Source organism: Phaethon aethereus (genome assembly GCF_964289735.1).
Source record: "Phaethon aethereus genome assembly, chromosome: 5".
NCBI lineage: Eukaryota > Metazoa > Chordata > Aves > Phaethontiformes > Phaethontidae > Phaethon > Phaethon aethereus.
This window is the reverse complement of record NC_138579.1, coordinates 66,035,155-66,055,425: the sequence shown is the minus strand read 5'-3', so window position 1 is coordinate 66,055,425 and position 20,271 is coordinate 66,035,155. Positions and strand designations below refer to the sequence as shown.

Below are 20,271 nucleotides of genomic sequence, written 5' to 3'. Positions count from 1 at the left end.
TGGTACATTGTAGGATTTGCAGTCTTTTGAGGAGAATTTCCCTATGTAAATGTAACTCTGTAGATGTGCATTAAATAGAAATAAAAACTGAGCTATGTCTCCCACTTACTGTTGATTAATATGGACTGTGCAATATAAAAGCTAGTTACCTCTAAACACAGACATATATATTTATATACGTATACAATGACCATCACTGTCACAGAAATACATAGGGTGATTACTGTTACTAGAATTGGACTTCTCATTTATTTCTGTATGTGAGTTAAGCTGTGGAAGATTTTTAAGTCAGGATATAAAGAAATTCGATGCAATTATTTCCTTTCTACTATCCATAGATATTAATACATACATATTAACACATATCCAATACTGTGATTTCTGTTGTGGAAAGATATAATAGATTCTCAATTACATTAAAATGTCTGGAATTTGTAGGGCTAGGAGAGCAAGTCAAAAGCCTATTATACCATCCAAAAAGCTACTGTCAACCTCTGAAATTGAAAACAGTGCTACTCAAAAAAGAGAGGGAGAGGCAAAGCTGGTAGGTTTGACACTTTTCTTGACCGAAATAAATATGTGAGGCGTTACGTGGCAGTTGGCTGGCGTGCACGTGTGGTAGACAGACCAAGTTCCTGCTTTCCAGGAGCAGCCAGACAGAACTGACTTTGCAAAGGGGATATTTCTGGCTCTTGCACTATGCACCTTGCCCAGAAAAGCTCTGACAGCTTCATCCACCTGCTACGTACAAAACTGCTCTAGTTTTTCCCAGTAAGTGCTACAAATCCTTGAGCAATTTTGGATTTCCGAGACATGACAAGAAGCCATTTCCATACCAAAGGAATAAGACATCTCCCAGAAGAATACGAACTGTTTGAGTAGAAAGCGGGGATGACTCTGCCCTTGGTTGTTTCCTATTTGTCGGCCCTTTGCGGACCAGCTGTTTAGTACCCTCAGCTGGAGGCGGGGGAGTAGAAGCACCCCCCAGCCCGGGGGGGTCTCTGAGATACGCCGCACGCGCCGCGCCGGGCGCGTGTCACCAAGCGCAGCCTGACGCAGCGGGTACACCGAAGACAGGCTAGCAAGTCTTTGCAGTAGGTAGTTTTTGAATGTTTGTGTAGATTGGGGGTAGTGAAGCCTTCAGTAGCAAAATTTTTTTTCTTGTCTTTGGGTATCGTGAGCTTGCAGTCTGCCAGAAATAGCTTAGTTTGCTTTCGTTCAAAATGCCATGCAATCGTCTTGTTTCTTTCTTTTTTAACGTGGAAATCGAGTATCACTAGAAACCCTTAGTGTAGGAAAGAGTAACCTGTGAGGGTCTAAGCAACAGGAAACAAGCGCCTTGATGGAACCCATATTTGTGTTGGCTGGTCATCTGGCAAGTGTCCTGAAATAGTGCTCTGGCATCTCACCTGAACAAACACTCACTCAAGGGAGTAAGAGTTACGCAGTCATGCCAAAAAGCCATGTGGAAAGAAGAAAGATCCTACGAGACTATTTCCAATATAGGAAAGACTTCAACTACGTATCAAAATCAAAAAAACCTTTTGAAAGATGGAATTCAGTTGACCTAACTTTGCAGTATTATTTTACAGTTAGGATGAGGATATTATCATAATAACGCACAGTTTGAGAAGAAAATCTGAATGTTGTTAGAAATGAAAAATATATAAAGCATAACTGACATTTCAAAGGCATGAAGCAGAATTGGGCTCTCGTTTATTCCAGTGCAGACTTTGGATGAGAACTCAAAGAAGTAATGAGTTTGGCTTGCTTCTCTGTAATAACTCTTCTGCAAGTGTTGCTGTAAGCAAAGTGTACCCCAACAGAATCTAGTTTCATCTGCAAGCATATATGTTAAATGCATTGTAAACACGTGTGCTTATTTCAAGTGTCCGAAATGCATAGTTTGGGTTTTAGTCAAGCTTGTAAGGTCTCACCCAGAAGGTGCTGCAATTTCTGCATTATTTCAATGAAAAAAAGATAAAAGGGTTGACGATCCTGGAAAAAATGTTCACATGCGAAACCCTCTATTGAAAAGCTTTGAGGAGAGTTCAGAAAGCTTTAAGCAAATTGGGAATGAGTTCAGAAACTGTTTCCAAACTGTTTCACTCTGGAACACTTGATGGCATTTTTATTAGGTAAGCTGTCAGTTTAGTAAATAGGCTTCATTCAGACAAATAATAGCATATTCATTTTTTATTAGGAGGGATTATTTTCAATAACAAAGGATCTTGTTTGAAAAAATCTACCTCAAAAGCTCCCACATCATCAGCAGAATATTTAACAGAATATTTAATATTCAAAAATACTAATTTTTATTTGGATTTTTATTAATGCAAAGAATCAGTCTTAGTATCAAAATGTTATAGAGTAAAAGTAGCTATATAAGATGCAAGAAAGCCCTTGTGACGTTCTGGCCAGGACAGTACTCAAACCTACAGGACCTAGTGAGGGCTGGGCAAGACACCTTCTTGTCCTCTGTTCTGCTGTCCTCCTTTGGCCACTCCGAGAAGCATGGTGGTGTGTTAAACTAGAACCCAGGACACGCGGATCCATGTCGGCATAGGGTATCAATACGAAAAATAATTGGAGACGAGGATTATGCAATAGCTGAAGTGATGCGATCTTTATCAGTTAGCCACCAGGCAGGGAATGAAGCAGTCCTGTGTCTGCTCCCTACCTTGGCCGGCATCTGGGCAGTGCAGCTGTGGCAAGTGGTTTTTAAAGGCAGTTACAGAGTCTGGTCCTACTGGTTAAAACGTTTGTGGGAAAACTGAAACACCTCAAACAAAATCTATAATTTCTTTTGGGAGAGGAAAAAGGGGGAGACTTCTAGCATATAATGTTGCACTTGACTATTTTGAATATTAAAGAGGATGAGAATTGGAAATTTTCCTGTTTTCCATTTTCCTAGAGGTAGGAAATGCTGTGAGCATTTGAAAACATGACAGTGGGAAAGTGTTTTCTTGATGACTGCCTCACCTAAATATCCCAAACTTCTCTTTTTTTTTTTTTTTCTGTAGAAATGAGTACAACGTGCTGAGAAATTGTGTATAGATGCTGCATGTATAATTTGCTAAGGTACAATCTTAGGCAAGAATCAGATTCTGAAAATAGAGGCACTATGCAGAGACGTTTATTCTCCTGAGTTAATAAGGCTTCAAGCCGGCTGGTTTTCCTGGCATCCCATGTGGATTTACTGGTTCAAGTAGTCAAGAAATCAGGTGAATGTGTGTGTTATCATTCACTGTACATGTGCCTCTCTCTTATTCAATAGGAAGAAATTTAGGTTTGCAGAACTGTGATAATTCTTTCAGTCCAAACTGGCAAATCATTCAATACGGGAATGAAATGGCATTCGTTATTTAACAAAACCATTTTTTATATTGTTTTTTTAGATCTGTTGACCTCCTCCTCACTTCTTCTAGTAGTGAATTGCTCTATGAAACTAAAAATTCCTCACTGAACTGTTAAACAGAGTCTATATGGCAAATAGTAACTAGCCAGGTTTGTTTTCTCCTGTTCTCCATCGTTTTTGGGAACTTTGTATTCATTAGAAATGCAGTATAAGTGATACGCGGAAAAGATGGTTCAAGCTTTCAAAACTGGTTTCTGAGGTCCTAACTTTCTTTTGCAGGGAAATTAGTTTGATTCGTTCCCTGTCCCTATTCCTCTGAAGAGTTTCAAGATGTCTTGCAGACAATTTGATGGAAGCCAAATCCCTAAGGATAGTTACAAACTCTTCATGATCTGAAACTTATAACGAAAAGAGAGGCTCATCAATGCTATTTTTAAAATTTGATTATTTTTCGGGAATATATTGTATCAGAGTAAGAATAAGTAGTTATGTTTTGATTTGGGGTTTGGTTTTTTGCTAGTTTGGTGTTTGTTTTGGGGGTTTTTTTGGTTTTGTTTTTTTGTTTTTTTGTGGTGTGGGGGTTTTTTTAGCCAAGATGTATTTTGGAAACACTCATAAATCTTACGTTACTTCCATGAATTTCAGTGGACTTTGAATAAGACCCTGGAAGATGAATGCTTTTTCAACATATAATTCTGCAGAACTAAGAATAACAAGTTGGTCATCGCAATCATCTCATGGCTATCAGCAAATTTTGGTGCATCCAGCTGTTTTATTTACTTTATGTCTCAGCAGAGTATGCAGTTGTGGTGTTCAGGAAATGATATATGTATCAGGATATGCAGTTAATTTAGTAATACATTTTCCAGATTTTACGGATTATTTCTTTTGGAAATAATTCCTTGTTACCTAATGCCATGGTCTAGTATTTAAGGCTGCAAAATTGTGATGTTATCAAACTAAATTAAAAAATACTGAGGTATAAATACAGCACAAGCTCTGTATATAAAAAAAAGCACTGCATATTCTTCCTGTTCATGTCCCTCTGAATCCTAAAAGTTGCAGGAAATATGGAAAAACATACCTAAAATGGCCAATATTTCAGTGGAAAGAAATTCACTGCTCATCTAAAGTGACAGCCTGGATTGTAGAGTAAATGCCCCATATAGCAGTCTATTTTGGCTGTGAGGAGGCAAGTGAAAGGCATGAAATGGAACACATTTTGCCAGCTCGCAATGACGTGAGGTCCCAGCAGGGAGACTGTAGACATCTGAAGTAAGCTAAAGCAGGTCATAAACGGCTTCAGCTCAGGGCCTAAATCTTTCCCAGAATCCACAAGAGTCAGAGAAACAAGAATTTTGAAAGTGCTTTTTTTCTTCCTTTATCCCCCCATCCAAACGTTTGCACAAAAGAAAACGTAGTTTAATTTGTACTTTGCTTGATGTTGCTTAACGTACCAAAAAACCGTCATCGAGTCACTTTTGTGTGGTCAGTTTTCATGTAGAAAGTCTTGATTACTTATATCGATGTAATCCTTCATAAGGGAGTGATTTAATAAGAATTAATATTAAAACATTCCCATTACAAAATTTGCTACAAATGCAGTGCATACAGTAGTTAACAGTTGGCAATATCTGACCTCTTGGTTTCTTCTTGTTATCCTGATTTTTCAAAGGTGACTTCTCTGAAATATTATCTGTAGTAACTGCTTATTTTACTTTCTTTTTTTACTTCCCATGCCCAGCGAAATGCTTCAGCAGAGAAAGAGAATCTTCACGTGGCCTCCAGAAAGGAAGAAAATCAGAGCATCCAGGAGTGCGATTCTCAAAACGTAAGCTTAGCTCACCTAGAAATCAGGCTCTAACCTAGACTGTATGAAAACATCAATGCCTTAGGCGATTATCAAGGTGACTTACTTTTCTTAGTCAAGCTGGAACATACATTTTTTAAGCCAGCTATATTCTGCATTAAAGTGCTGAGGAGCAAATGCTCTTTGCTGTCAATCTGTGCAGGTATACTCTCTGGGTTTCTTTAAAAGACGACTTAATAGAACTTGTAGGGCTGTTCTGGGAAGATGAGCAGTGGAAAAGCTGTGATTTGGTGTTTAACCATTTCAAGAACAGGCTTGGTGAAGAGCTGCTGCATTACAGCGAGATGCAGAACCTTGTTTACATGTTGTTTCCGCTAATAATCAGGCACAGCTGTCACAGATGCTTCATTGGATAAAACCAAACCTTCAGGGAGATGTAAGAGGTGACAGGGTAACAGTTAAACGCATGTCATCTCGTCCGCTGCCAGTCTAGGAAAGCCACAAGCTGGGTTCTTCTTATGACACATCTGACAGAAAGCTAAATCTGCTGCTTTTACTGAGGAGAACTCTCATTCAAACAGCATGGTGGGAGCTGTTAACAGAAACCCCAAATGCATGTATTACGGCTGCGATTATGACGATAAAAATAAAACAGGAAAAAACGGGAAGAAGGAGAGGCAAGATTTGTTGAGAGGGTATTGTCTGCCCAATAATAAGTGTAGTGCTATCTCTTGACGACCTTGCAGACGAAATACAGAAGACAGTAGGAAAAAGACTGTCACAACGGCTCGTGAATGAGCTACTGAACACCTTGTCTTCCTCCAAATACGAGACTCCTACGGAGCTAACTGGGTAGCTTGCTGGTAGGGATCATAGCAATGTGAAAAAAAATTTGGAAAATAAATCTTAGATAATTCAGTATCCAATAAATGGTAAAAAGCTGTCTATATTATCCATTTATTACAAATATGTTACTAGTTTTATTAATTGTCACTTACAAGTGGCTTCTCCTGTGCTGCATTCTCTAGAGGTGGGCAGAGATGAGGAGAAGGTTGCATAATTTGCTGTTGCACCTTTCTTAATGTCTAAAGATGAAGGAAATTTAATTTCTTTTTAATAACAATCAAAGAAAGAGAAGAAAGAATAGGATGTAAAATTCTGAAGTCAGAGTGAACTCCATTTAGATTATGACTGATTGAGATTGGTTATCACCTGGGAAAGTGAGGGAAAGTTTGATGGAACGTAGGTTACTTTAGATAGAGGCTGAATATATTTAGGCTGAATATTTGTGGAAAGAGGTTCAAGCAACTTTTTTTTTTTACAGAATTGAATACATTAAAGCAGAGAGAAAAAACCCAACCCTGTTGTTAAAGCATTTCACTAATCAAGAGAGTATTTAACTAATTTAATTTCTGTATCAAGTAATGCAATGAATGACATAAAAAAGATGCACTTTTCTGTAAAAGCATGGGTATAGCTATTTTGATTGGGGTGGTGGTAGCTTTGTGCCTGTAGCAACTAATATTTTTAGCCATTTAGTCAGCATGGTACACTGCTTGGTATGAAAAATTTGCCTGAGAAAGGAGAAAATGACTCCAACTGGAATTAGAGGTCTTGAGGCGTCGAACTATTTTTCATGATTCAAGTTAAATTAAAATCTAATCCTGCTCCCTGCCTTTGTCTAAGTATCATTATAATTCAGAGAAAAAGAAATTAGGCTATACATCTAAATTTGAGTAATAGGATTAAGTTTTATATCATTTAATCTCTCAATTATCATATATTAAGACCAGTTCTATATTCTAGGGGACTCACATTTCCTTTAAAATTTAAATCTTTAAAGTTTGTTAAATCTGTATTTGACAAAACCTCCTGTATGGAGGAAAAAGTAGTAAAGGTAGAGAAAGCATACCATAGGGCTGTTCAAATTCGCTGTGCCGTGCTGGATAAGGCTCCTTATTGGAAAATTAAACAGGCAATCGTTTTGTCGGTCTTAGCTTGCTTTTAAACGTGTGGCTAGAAATTCATTTTCCAACTGAAAATTGGGTATATTATGGAATACTCGTAGTTGCATTCTGTTCGCATTAAAAAAATCAATCTAAATTTCACACTAATACACAAAAAGGTGTTTATGAAATTTCATTGTTCTGTACTTGCAGTGTCTGTTAAAGGAATGGCTTTGAGGGCCAAATTACAAAAAAGGTAGTTAGGACAGCCACCCCTCCAAGCAAGGAAGCCATAAATAGTGTGGTATTTATCCCAGTTAGAAACAGAATCTCCAGTGTAATTAAGAACTTAAAGGAAGACGTGTTCTCTTTACATTAAGTGGGACTTTTAAGGTTTATATATATATTTTTTTTAATATAAAAATTGTTCAGTTCACTTGTTTTTATTTTAAAAAAACAATTATACGAATTGGCTGATGTCATACACAATATACATATTATTTTAGAGAAATACTTACTTTCAAATTGTGGCTGCACTCAAAGTATTGGATTTTCTTGCCAGAGGAGCATTAAATAATTCTTTTCTCTGGAGAATTTTCTCCATTTCTATGCTACCGTCTCCACAGTCACCCGTGAAGTTTCATAAGAAATCCGTCCACACCAGTAGGATTTCGCACTTGAATTTTCAGCAACGGCTCGTTTGGAGCTTGTCATGGGAGAATAAAACAGCCCAGTTTGTCAGAATTGCCTGATTTCACTTTAAATACAACACAAGCTTCAATTACGAAAATGTGAAATTTTTCTTGTAGAGCCAAGGATTGATTAAAGAAAGGCAGTAAAATTTTCGAAGAGAACTAAAGCATTAAAATATATTTTTCACAAACCGTTCTAACTATTTTACAAATCCGAGGACCTACCTTGACCACTTTTTGCCCTGTGGGTTGCTCAGTGGTGAGTAAAGTAATATTCCTGGTTGTTGTTTAGGATGAAACTTTTTTTTTCCTTTCTCTTACCCACACTGTCCAGCTGAACGTGGACTGCATGGGACGTAATAATACTGCAGATGATATTGGTCTAACAGCCTCTTCCTACCATTTATTATTATTTTCTACATCTTATGTTAACAGATGTATTTTTTTTAGAGACAAGGAAGAATTCAGTGAATTAGTTTTGAGAAATGAAATAAAAATGTCTCCACAATTAACCCTCATGTGATGACTTTAGAGATACCACCTTAAATCCTGAAAGAACTAGAAGCAGTTTATTTTCCTAAAGGTTCATATTACTTCAATAGTACAAGGCTGCAATTTGTACCTGTGAATACTATCACAATAAGAAAATTCCAGACTTGGGAATATATTAGAGTTTTTCTCATAATTTTATCATTATTTGGTTGTGTCTGTTTTTAGCAGAAGTTTTTACAGCTGCTAAACTCCCAGCAAGGGAGTGGATGACACGTTCTCATGTGCCATTTGTTTAAGAAAAATAAATGAAGGTTGATGCCAAGATAAAAGACCGGGACCTTAATGAACATGCTTAAAACTTAAGTGTTGCTTAGGAACCTAATATTTCAGCAACACTTTTGCAGGTGACCTCTCTGACAAACAAAGTGTGATTTGTATATTGGAAGAATTACTGTAGTAAAGACTGACTAGAGAAGAACATGCAATTTTTCAGTTTTTAAGGCAATAGAGGGAAATTGCTAGTTGCTGGTCTCTCTCAATATTTTTTAGTCAGTGTGGCTAAGCATCCCTCCCTGTCTCTCTCTCAAATTTGTAATCCCACTGCAATTTTTTTCTTTATGGTTTTATGCATGTTTATATTAATTAATGTCATTTACATTGGAATGAGTACAAATCAAATTTTGTTTACAAATGGGATACAGGCAGGCCAGATTTTATTAAGCTGATTTTGCAACTAGATACTGCCGACACCTTTGTTGTCATGAAATTTGACATGGGACCTGTAGCAGCCAGAAGTAGGCAGGATATCCTGTAATACAACATCCTGATTATTTCAAATTGTCTGAAATTTGTCAAAGATGGAAAAAACCTTAACTTCAGTTTTCTTTTTAAAGTTTCCATTGTTTAGATTATCATTATTTTATTAGAGGAATCTTGTCAATACTATTTTTTCTGAGTCTTGTCCAGAGATGTTTTCCCTATGACTGGCCCCTGGAAGTCTCTGTGAACAACTGGAGTTCTACACAACTCTCTTCCCTCTCCCCAAAAGCTTTTGGGAGCTTTTTTGGCTTTTACATCAGAATGTACTTTGTCCCTTTTTCCTATCAAATAATTCTTATGCCTGTAACATGTAATTTAAAACAACCTATTTGGTAGTGTTAAAACATCAAACAATTTATAAAGTGATTGTTCTCTGTTCCCATCTTAGATTTCTTGTTCTTTGTCCTTGTAGAGTCTTCTCTGATAAATAAAAGTGATAGTGCTTTTATTTACTGCCTTAATTTCCTGCAGTAAACAAACACTGCATGTTCATTAATCATTCAATGACAAAGGACACTGGGTATTGGAGCTAAACGTGTACATGTTTCTAAGCAACCACAGCATTTAGCTTCATTTTTCTCTATCAGTCCCAATTGCAGAGCTTTGATCACATTGTACTCTCCCATTGCTTTCCCAAAGGAGTAATGAGAGAAAAAAGAAATCATGTTTATAACAAAGCTTCGACCTGATAAAATTCTTAAAGGGAATTCAATAATTCTGTTCCCTAAATGAGGACTATGAAAGTCATACGAATTTACATCGTCTTAGTTTAGCCATCCACTCAGTACACTGTACCCTAAAATAGGAGAAGGATACAAAAAACTGCATAGGTGTCTTATGAAAATGTATGTGCACGCTTCACATGCATCTTGCTCCATATCGTTCTTCTAAGCAATGAGGGTCAGAGAGTGAAATACAGATCCGTAATAAATTAATCGGCAAAGCTGATAAAACATGTCCTTGAATAAACTGTGGACCCGACTTGGCTAATGACAACCAAGATATCTAGATTGTCAGTTGACCTAAACGTGCCGTCCTTTTCCCCCATACCTGGTTTAGTTTCTTCAGAACTAGCTCAGTAGTTTCTCCTCCATCATACTCTACAAACGTCCTGTGTCTCTGCTTTAGTGCCCGCTGAAGCCAAAAGGAGGTCTGTAGTGATGCGAAGGAATGCTGAAGCTGCAATGTTTGGTCTACTAAATCTGTATGTTACCCTTTAGCAGTAGCGGAATTATTTTCTAACTGTAAAAGCTAGATATAATAGCATTTATTTAAACGTCTTAATTTCCTGACCGCTTGTGGTATGTTAGATGATTATTTGAGCAATAAAGCCAGTTCTTATTTGCTGCGTTGATGCAGTGGAATACCCTCCTAGTTACATCGTTCAGCGGTTTGCCGATCAAATTGCATAGTTTAATAGCCAAGGGACATGTTGAATTCTAACTAGCTTTTTGAAAATTCTTTTTAAATGAAGATGCACACTTGGCTGATCCACCTTTGTAATTTATACATCCAGCTGTGAACCTCTCCAGCTCTGCTGTAGAATTCACTAGGTGAACTGAATACCGTAACTTCTGAAATTTTTCATACTTTACTGATCAAGCTGCATATTTTATAACCAGAATTTATAACCAGAATTTCACACAAAGATACTTTTGTTAATCAAGCTGCACACTGAACTGATAAAAGCAGCACAGGATTTCAAGACATATGCCCCACCTCAGTTTTCCTGTTTTATTAAATTTCTCGTTTCCTCTTCTCAATAATTGGTTTTTTTCCTCTTGTATATAGAAAATACATTGCTTAAGGCAAAATGCACTTGTATGAAAATTTTATTGTACAAACGCAGAGAGATCATTAATGTGTTTCTTAAAGTTTATGTAGAGCAAGTAACAAGTGTTCAACATCACTAAATTTGGTCTGCTTCTCTACCATGTAGAAAAAAATCATAATAAGACTTCTGTTGTGCTTAGTCGTAAAAATTGTAAATGTTGGCCAAGCTAAGTTTTAAGGATACATTCACAAGAAAATATGTAATTTGAAAAGAGTTAATAGCGGTGAAAACTGCAAGTTGGCCATGCCATTTCACTAACACACTCAAATAAATGTTTCCAGAATTTCTTTTTCCTGAAGTCTTTTCCTTGGGAAAGGTTTAGCTTTTATCGCTTGGAATTCTCAGTGCTGTGTGTTAGAGCTTTTAAAGTTGAGTGTTCAAATATTAGATCCTTCTTGATGTCTTATGATAAAAATACAGCATATGCAAATTATTGAATATAATGTTCATCATACAAATATGCCCATAATTACAAAATATATGGTGGACATACTGGAAATACCAGTCAGAACAAATTAATGGCAAAGTAAAGAATGCTTCCACACATAAAATATAGAGATTATTCTGTAAAATTAATTCTTTCATGGATGAAATTCTGGGATCTGTCACTAATGGTTAGATACAAGATATTAAATTGTTATAATTTTTATTAAAATAAGGAAATATTAAGGAAGGGGAGAAAAGAGAGGAGGCAGGACTCTAAGCTTCAGAGAAATCCATCTTTCTGTCTTGTTTCACTGCTCCGAGTCACAAAACTACTTCAAGGACTAGTCATCATTTACTTAATAACTGTGTACTTGGATAAAGACTGGCTGTGATTATAAGTATTGAAGGTTTGCTTCCTGAATGTAGAAAAAGGGGATTGCTTGTGTGGGCAGATGCTGATGAAGCTTGGACAAAATGTACTTGAAAATTCTCTAATAACTGAAGAAGATATCGATAGTAGAATCCCTTCTCATCTCTGATGAACCTATAAATGTGACAGATGCCGTTACAGCTTTGATAAATGTTAAGCTTAGCTGGGTGAGGGAGCAATGAAGTGGCCCAAATGCTTCTGCCAGCCTGGTTTCTGACCGATGAATCGAGCAAATACTAATTGAGTGTCCAAACCAGCAGGGATTGCGATTCCAAATGAGACCGGGAGTTAGTCTGCCACCTCTGCTCCCGTTGAAACTGCCAACCTCAGGCTCCTTAAAGGAAGGCAGAAGAAAGCACAGAACATAGTTAAGGATAAACTGCCTGTTTTGTTCTAAATGCCAATGGCAGGAGGTAGACTTCAGTAATGGAGTTAGAACTTGGGAATATTGTTAGCTTTTTTGCCGTCAGCTTCATAAACACAAAACACTATGTTGAATTTTTTCATAGTCTTGTATGAAAAGTTCGTTGTAAGACAGCTTTTCACTATGCTAACAATAGTTTGCGCTTTTAAAAATGCTGCAAGATTTTAGTCAGTGTTTTTCAGGTAGATCAAAGCATGTGTATTGAATTATCTTCTCACCTTATAGCTTCCCAGGTATTTAGCCTTCCCCACGGCTCCCATGTCCTCTGCCTTTTGATCTGCGTTCTTTGTCCACCTGTCACTTCAGGCACGAACAAGAAAATAGCCAACATTATTTAGCTGTATTACTATGTTGACCCTAGATCCATGTCATACGCTTCCGGTTCCCCGGAAAGACATTAGCTAAGGGACAAAGGGCGATCATCTAGATATGGTGCCTTCATTTTCCCCTGCATATTAGAAATTTTTCCCTTTTTTCTTATTTATTTTTGGTAGTTTAAATTTTAAGAGCCTGGCTGAACTCCTCTGGAAACACTAAGAGGGGGAACAGGCAAAAAATTATTTCATATTTATTCCAAACTTTAAATCATTACACTGAGGTTGAAATATGAGACTGCATTACCCGCAGAGTTACCCGGGACTTGTTCAGAGTCTTCAGATACTGACAGAACAGTAAGGCCTGTTCCCTGCTCTCCCATGAAGCCAGCAGAGATTTAAAACTTACCCGTGACCAACAGAGATTACGTGCAGACAAAACTCTTTCATCCTCTGTACGACGTTCCCACTCGTCTCCATACAGCTTTCCGCGCAACAGCGGGGGAAACACTCCGTATTGGGACATGTCGTGTTACACTTGGCGTGAAAACCAGAGCATCCTTCAAGTATTGCTTTAGATTTTAAATCACAACCTGCTTTGTTATGAAAGTGCAAGAGGAGTCAATGGAGTTGAGACTGACTTGAGACCTTTTTTTTCCTGCGACTTATTGCCTTTCATTTTTTTACCTTCTGAACGTTGTTTCTACTTGGATGTTTTTAGTCTTTTCTTACAGTCTCAGCATTTTATTAGCTATGCTAGTAATAGTCTCTCTGAAAGATATTCATTCCTTGGAAGAAGAGCAACCATCTTCTCCGAGAGGAATGGGGCAAGCTGCTTTTCGCCCAGGTGTACGTGTCTCTCTACCAGCGTATGTTGAGGGGGGTATAATTTTGTGCCGGGCTTCCTCCTCCTTGGTGGTGCAAGGCGTGAGGACGGCGCGTTACGAGGGGAAAGGGTGTACTCCGCTCCATTGCGCGCCATTAGAGGGTTTATGTGCGAGCTGGAAGCGTAAGCGTCCTGCGTAGAGGCTTTCCGCGTCGGCATCTTCACGGTCTTCTCACCTTCCGAACAGGGCAGCTGGAGTGCCAGTTCTTGTGGGAGAAACGCACAGGTACGCGTCTGCCCTCGCATCCCAGATACGCTGAAATCTTGATGCAAAACTTGACAAAATCCCAGTAGCTCTGCCAGCAGGCGTTTCTAAAGTCTCGTCTTCATAAAATAGAAAAACCACGCTGACAACATTTCAACCCCTTTATTTTTCGAAAGCAATTATTTTTGCTTTTTGCTAGTTTCCACCGTGTCAAGCTATCATTCTGTATTTTTGTAATTAGTCTACCTCTCGCAGGAGCGAATCTGGCAGAAAGAGAGACTCGCGCAGAAGAGCAAACAAAACAATCTTTCCACCACTTGGCACACAGGGAACTAGCCAAAAAAACCCCAAAGTTTAATATTTGGCTTTTTTTTTGTCTGTATGTCAGTCACAGCTGTGAAAGATATTGTCGTGCATTGGGTTTATATTTCGCAATTTGTTGGAGGTGGTCTTTGGCTGAGAGAAAGGATGCGTGTGTGCATATATTTATGTGTTTATATATACATATATGTGCACATATATATACACACCTATGTATATGTATGTATACAGATACATACCTCTGTGTGTGTATAAGGACGTAGATACACACACAGGCGCATATATGTGCGTGAGGGTGTATACGTAGGGGGTTCAGTTTGGTTGTTTTCAGTGTTAAACCCAGTTTACGTTTATAGCAGGAGGTGGTGTTGTGCCGATGTGTCTCAGCTTTGGGAACTGAACTGACTTAAAGCCGAGAGCCAGTGGACGTAGCACAGCTCACCCACAGTGACTGGTTACGGTTCTGGCTGCTGAACTGCCGTTGACTGATGGCGTACCCAAAGTCGTCGCTGTCGTTCGATCTGCAATTTATTTGTTAATGATATACAAGGCTTCACTGTGACAAGGAATCAATAATAAATGCTTTATGCTTTAACAACATAAAGACATGGGAGTTGCTTTGCTTAGAAAAATGTCCCATTCTGCTGTCTTTCTCCAACAGTGTTCTATATGGCGTGTTACTTAAAGAAAACAACTGCGAGTGAACAAATATGAAATGCTACAGACATAAATCTTCACTACCGTTTTCCTACCAAGATGACCTTTGTCTGGTCTATGAAAAGCATATGACAGTTTAGTCACTTAGAAAGCATTGTTTTTATCATTAGCTTTTATTTTCTCTAAGGCAACATTTGTTTTTCTTCTTTCGTGTATGTCTTAAATGCTTAACCTCTATTTTTATTTATTTTAATTAATATTTTTGGTTTCCTATCTCTTATGCATTGTCTTGGTGAAATAGGCTGCCTGAATTTTTTTTAGTATGTACAGTTAGAGTAAATTACGGATTTGTAAATGATTTTATGTTTCATTAGCGTTATTTCTGTCCTCTTCGTTACAGAACCTGAAATACTGTTCCTTTTTTGACCTATAACATCTTTTGTCCTCAAGCTGCTCACCTAGAAGTCTCTGAAACCCTCAAGCTTTTCTAAATGTGACTAAGCTGAAAACATTTTTTGAATTTAGCTCACTAGTAAATGTATTAAATACAAGTTCTGCTAGCACCACACTTTTAAGTTTTTGAAGTATTAAAATTGTATTTAAAATTTCTACTCTTTGTCATCTCACTCTTCAGACTCTATCTAGAACATAAACCACCTCTTGTTTGGTTTTTTTCAGAAAAGGAGTAGGTGCTTAATCAATGGGTTTTGGGTTTTTTTATAAATACTACTCTGATTATTCCCTAGAGTGTAATATTAGTTCAACTTTTATTAGCTATTATGTATAGTGGGAAAAATTGGAAGAGTCTCCACCACCAGTCACTTCAATCGCACCGTCTCCGAGCCTCACTCCCGTAGCTTCGACACGACTAAAACCCCTCCGAAGTACCGCAAAATCCCTGGTGGTAGCACCGGCTCTCCAGAAGCTTTCGGGGGAGGCAGCCGTCTCCTCTCCAAGTCTTTTCCTAACAACGTGTTTCGTTTTCGTAGTCACACCCGTTCATAGACCAACTCTGTTACAGGCGAGGGACTGTCAGAATTTCTCAAGTGCAAAAACTTAATGAATTTTCTTCCCCCTTGTCAATCTCGTACTTTTTAATTAACTCCAATCTAATGTCATTTCTGCTGAAAGGGTGTTTACAAAATCTCTTGATATTTAATTTGTGTGTTTGGGTGTTTTATTTCAATGTTCTCTGCTGAATGAGGTAATTTTTATCATGTCATGATATAAGCTGCTATAGGAGGAATTCAAATTTACTTTCTGTTTTCTTAAGTCTGTCCAAAAAAATGCCTCAAAACATACCATTTAGAGATTTTTTCCCTTTTTTTTTCCCCATGATTCCTTTGCTCTCCTAGACAGAAATAGCTTATTCTATCCTAGACCAATGTTATCAACCATAATATTAAAAGTTAAATTAAAAATTGCAGAAAAATCAGCAAACCTTGTAGTGGATATTATTGGGAGTTTCTGGTTGAAGGCATGTTTGTATTCATATTCCTATGAGCAAAGCTCACGGCCATATACAAATTGTTTTTTCACGTTTTTTCGTTAATGTGTTATAATATGTCTGATGCACAAAAAATATTCTATCTAGGCTTCACTTAGCTTCAAAAATCTACAAGGGCTTATGCTAAACAAGAAACATTTCAGAGGAAGAGTTAGGTTAAAACTTAAAATAAACAAAATTACTGTTATGTTGGAATGAGTCTTGATGACTTAAAACTTAAAAAAAACCCTAATTTATTTTCACTCCATTTAAATGTATTAGTTTTAATAACAAAACAAGTAGAGAAGTTCCAGTGTGATCACATTTTAAAGTAATGACCAAAGATTATCAATATTTTGCTGTATTTCACATTTTAATTTCTTCACCTATGGCATCATTAATCCCACTCCTGAAGGGACTTTAATTTAATTACAGCAGAAATTCCAGTGCTGGGTAAATCTCTGCTTAAGACTCGTAAGAGGAGATCTCTTTGGTTCAAAAATCTAGTGTAATTAATTTTATTTATGCTGTTCAACTCTGTTTTCCCTGATATTAAAAGGCATATTGGCAAAGAAAATGACATTATTGCTGGTATAAAATGTCAGCAATGAATCTAACAAGCTTTTCTGTGCCTTGTGAGTCATCTGACTTCCCATTCAGGGAGTTATTGTACATGTCCCCCACTCAGGGATTATTATACCTAAGAGATCTAGCAGTTTAGACAAGACAATAGTAATAGAGAAATCCGAACCGTAATGCTAGTTTTCGTCTGTTTGTTACTATTTCCACACCCGTAACAGACAATTATAACTACTTATCTGTTCTATGGGACCGCTGTAGGAATAAAGTTCACTATTTGTGATGAGATTTAAAGATGAGAAAAAAAGCTAGATACATATTAAGTTGTTAAACTTACAGACACATTAGACTATTACAGGGATGAGGGGAGTATGGGATTCACTTAGCTAGGAAAACTTTGGTGTGTTCCATTTCATCAACTAGGCTAAAAAAACCCCTGATTTTGGGTTTTTTGTTGTTGGTGGTGGTTTTTTGGTTTGTTTTTTTTTTTAGAAAAAACATGAATATTTTAGGAAAAAATATGAAATAGTTACCTCTGACATTTGTATTGGCAGGTTGGCAAGACGTGTTTGGGGAATCGCAATAATGCAACATCTCATTTGAAGACAGCGGAAACAGAGACGAGCTTTCAGGTATTCTGTTTCTGAGTAATTCTTGGGTTTTTATTAAAAGGTCTCGCAATGCAGGCAATTACTTTAAGTATACTTACGCGTTCTATGCTAACGCTTTTGAACCAGAACTGCTTATTCGGTTCAGACGTTGATTGTAGCTGATTGCAGTTCATGTGTTCAGATGGCTTCTGGTTGGTGACGATTTGCAAACCTATTTAATACCTGAAGAACTGGACTATCTTAGTAGTCAAATGGCTTGAATTAATAACATGATGTCCATAGCCCCGGGAAAAGGAGAAGGGGGAGATTTCCAAAACAATTATATACCTGTAATTACGTGAGGCTGTATGCAGCCATCTTGCCAACGGGAAAGTCTTAAGGAAGTTGTATATCTGAGCTCTTTATTTGATAGATCGAGAGAAAAATATAAAAATCACCATAATTATACAGCAGCATCAGACTTGTATGGTTATGCACTGTCAAAGATTGTTAAATATGCTTTTTTTCAGCAGAGATCAGAATCCTTCTCTAGACATAGTTGACGAATGTCGTATTCTGTTATAATAGTTTAGACTGGTACATCAGTTAAAACAGAAATACAGCTCTATTTGCACTATTGCAGTGGATTTTTAACTTTTTTATTTGCTTATGTACGTGCATGCCATGTATACAGTGCTTACACTGATGCTGTTTTCACCTTCAACAGAAGTTGCACAGCCCTCCGTGGACTAAACCTGGAGATAAAAAAATCACCTGAAAGAAATGAGAAAAAATATGAAGAGTCTGTTAGTACAAAAGAAAAAAAACTCTAAGCACCGCTAATCTACATGAAAAATGCCCATCATTTGCTTCCATCTTCATATTCTTTTTAGTCCAGAGGCATGAAGTGGACCAGGTTTCTAAAGCATGCATTTTCCACTGTTTTATGAATGTTTGTAAATTAGTCTAGAATAGACCATTTAGTACCTTTCAGCAATAATCCAAAATGGATGTTTGAAGAAATGCTTTGTAATACAGTCCAGTTTTTGAACTATTGTTCTACCTGATCAGTAACTGCATACTATAAATTATTTTCTTTGTAAACAACAGCCATTCTCAAGTATTTTCTCAGTCTATTCTATTTCACGTACCTTCATGGCAGATTAGGTTTTAAATCCAGTTAAGAATTAAGGGGCAGTTAACAGGGGGAAAAAATATCTGTGTAAACAGAGTTGAAGTACAATACAACTCGTAAGAGCAACTGTAAAAACGGAACAGCGGCAGCCTATGTATGCTTACCTTTCAGGAATACCATTTCAAATCTGCTTATTTAAACAATAAAAGATGTTTGATCGATTGGGTTTGGTTTTTTTTTTTTCTAACGGCCATCACAACTAGTCCTTTTTTCAGCACTGAAGCATTGACAGAAATGCAGGTTTAAAGGGATAGCGATAGAGTGAGTCACGGCTGTTAGGATTCAAGCAAAAATTTTTGCCGGTGGAACTGAATTAAAATTTTATAGCTTGGGTGTACCAGTCATGGGAAGTCAGTTCTATCCCTTATGTTTGTGCTGATCTCACCAGGATAAATATACTTTAAATGGTAAAACACCACTTTGTCCGCTGTAGGTGGCCCTTGGTCTCTACAGCAGAGGAGCGTTTTGGTTGGCGTAAGCTCTGTGACTCTTGGGGGTCTTCCAGTTCCTCATGGGTCACGTACTCTTTTGACAACAAAACAGAAAGGAAGGGAGGAAAAGGAAGAGACAATCCTCTTGCTTCGTGGTGTGTATGTCATTATTGGTCTTAGTTAGGAATTAGTATGCCTTGTTTTCTTGAGATGCAAATCTTTCAAGAACTAGTGCCTTAGGAACCGTTAATTGCCTGATGCAATGCTTTTATGCTTTCCTCTTGCACGAAGTGTTGTATCTTGCAGCTGTAACTTGTAAACTCCCACCTTCCTCTTACCACACACAGCAGCACATTACAGCTTTTACTAGATTGAAAGTAGTTTGCTTATATCAGTTTTCCTTCCTTTTGAATTGGTTTAAGAAGCAAATAGGCAAATCTTTTATTTGGTTTGGTTTTTTTATCTGCTCCAGTTTTAGCTTTTAAGATTTTTGTCTATCTTTTAACTCATCTAATAGTTGTCTGTTCCTCGCTGGTGTGAATAATATTTCACCCTGACATCTTGTAGATGCTCCTCTACTCAAAGGTAGCTACTGCAGAATGGTAGGTTTCTTTGCCTGGAGGAATTTCAACATTTTTAAAAAGAAAAGAAACTCATGAGCTGACCAAATGATGGCAAAGTACTGCTCAGCAAAGTCACACTACTATCAAAGAAAAGATTATCCATGTTAAGTGTCAAAAGAAGTGAAACCCTGGCTACAAAAATAGTCAGAAAAAAGATGTGGCTTTTCACACCTGATCCTAAAATCAATCATCAAATTGCACTTACCCAATACCAAATGAATTTGTTTCAGGCAGATGTGGGCCACGTAGCAGACATTTGCTACGTTTCAGTTATAGCCACAACAAACCTGGCTGAAGACAGTCTGCTGTATTTCAAAATTTTCAGTGAGCCAGAGACTTGTGCTCCTGTCATATCTACAGCTGCCGCTAATTCCCAGTTATGTCAAAATCAACATTTCTTTGCATATGACACACCTTAATTGAAATATCTGAGGTATGGGTTGAAACACTGAAACTGTTTCAGTCATCTGTCTAGAAAGGACATGGATCTTCAAGTACGAGTCCCAGAGGAATGAGGTGAACTGTCCTACTTGGCATTCGTTTCTCCTTTCTAAAGAATTCAGCAGTGCTGATAGTGTATCTGTTGTTATTGTCATAACTGTGTATTACTGCTGTGTCGAGGGATGGCTTGGGCTTGGTGTTCACAACATGAAAAAACTGAACCTTATAAATCAGCAATAATATAGCTTGCTTTTTTCTTTTTTTTTAACTTACATTAAACCAATTAATGGTTGAGTAGACCTCTGCTTTCTG

The 20,271-nt window shown here is 37.4% G+C and overlaps 1 protein-coding gene across 1 annotated transcript in view; it reads left to right on the top strand.

Annotated features, from left to right (window-relative positions):
* LUZP2 (leucine zipper protein 2) overlaps window positions 1-18,337 on the top strand; it is a gene marked incomplete at its 5' end in the record, with an annotated part of 196,561 nt that extends 178,224 nt beyond the window's left edge. Inside the window, 3 exons of the mRNA XM_082000822.1 lie at window positions 5,103-5,189; window positions 17,234-17,311; window positions 17,997-18,337. Of these exons, the coding sequence (XP_081856948.1) occupies window positions 5,103-5,189; window positions 17,234-17,311; window positions 17,997-18,047 (216 nt within the window). The 3' untranslated portion in view covers window positions 18,048-18,337. The remainder of the gene's footprint in view (window positions 1-5,102; window positions 5,190-17,233; window positions 17,312-17,996) is intronic.
* Window positions 18,338-20,271: the final 1,934 nt, after the last annotated feature.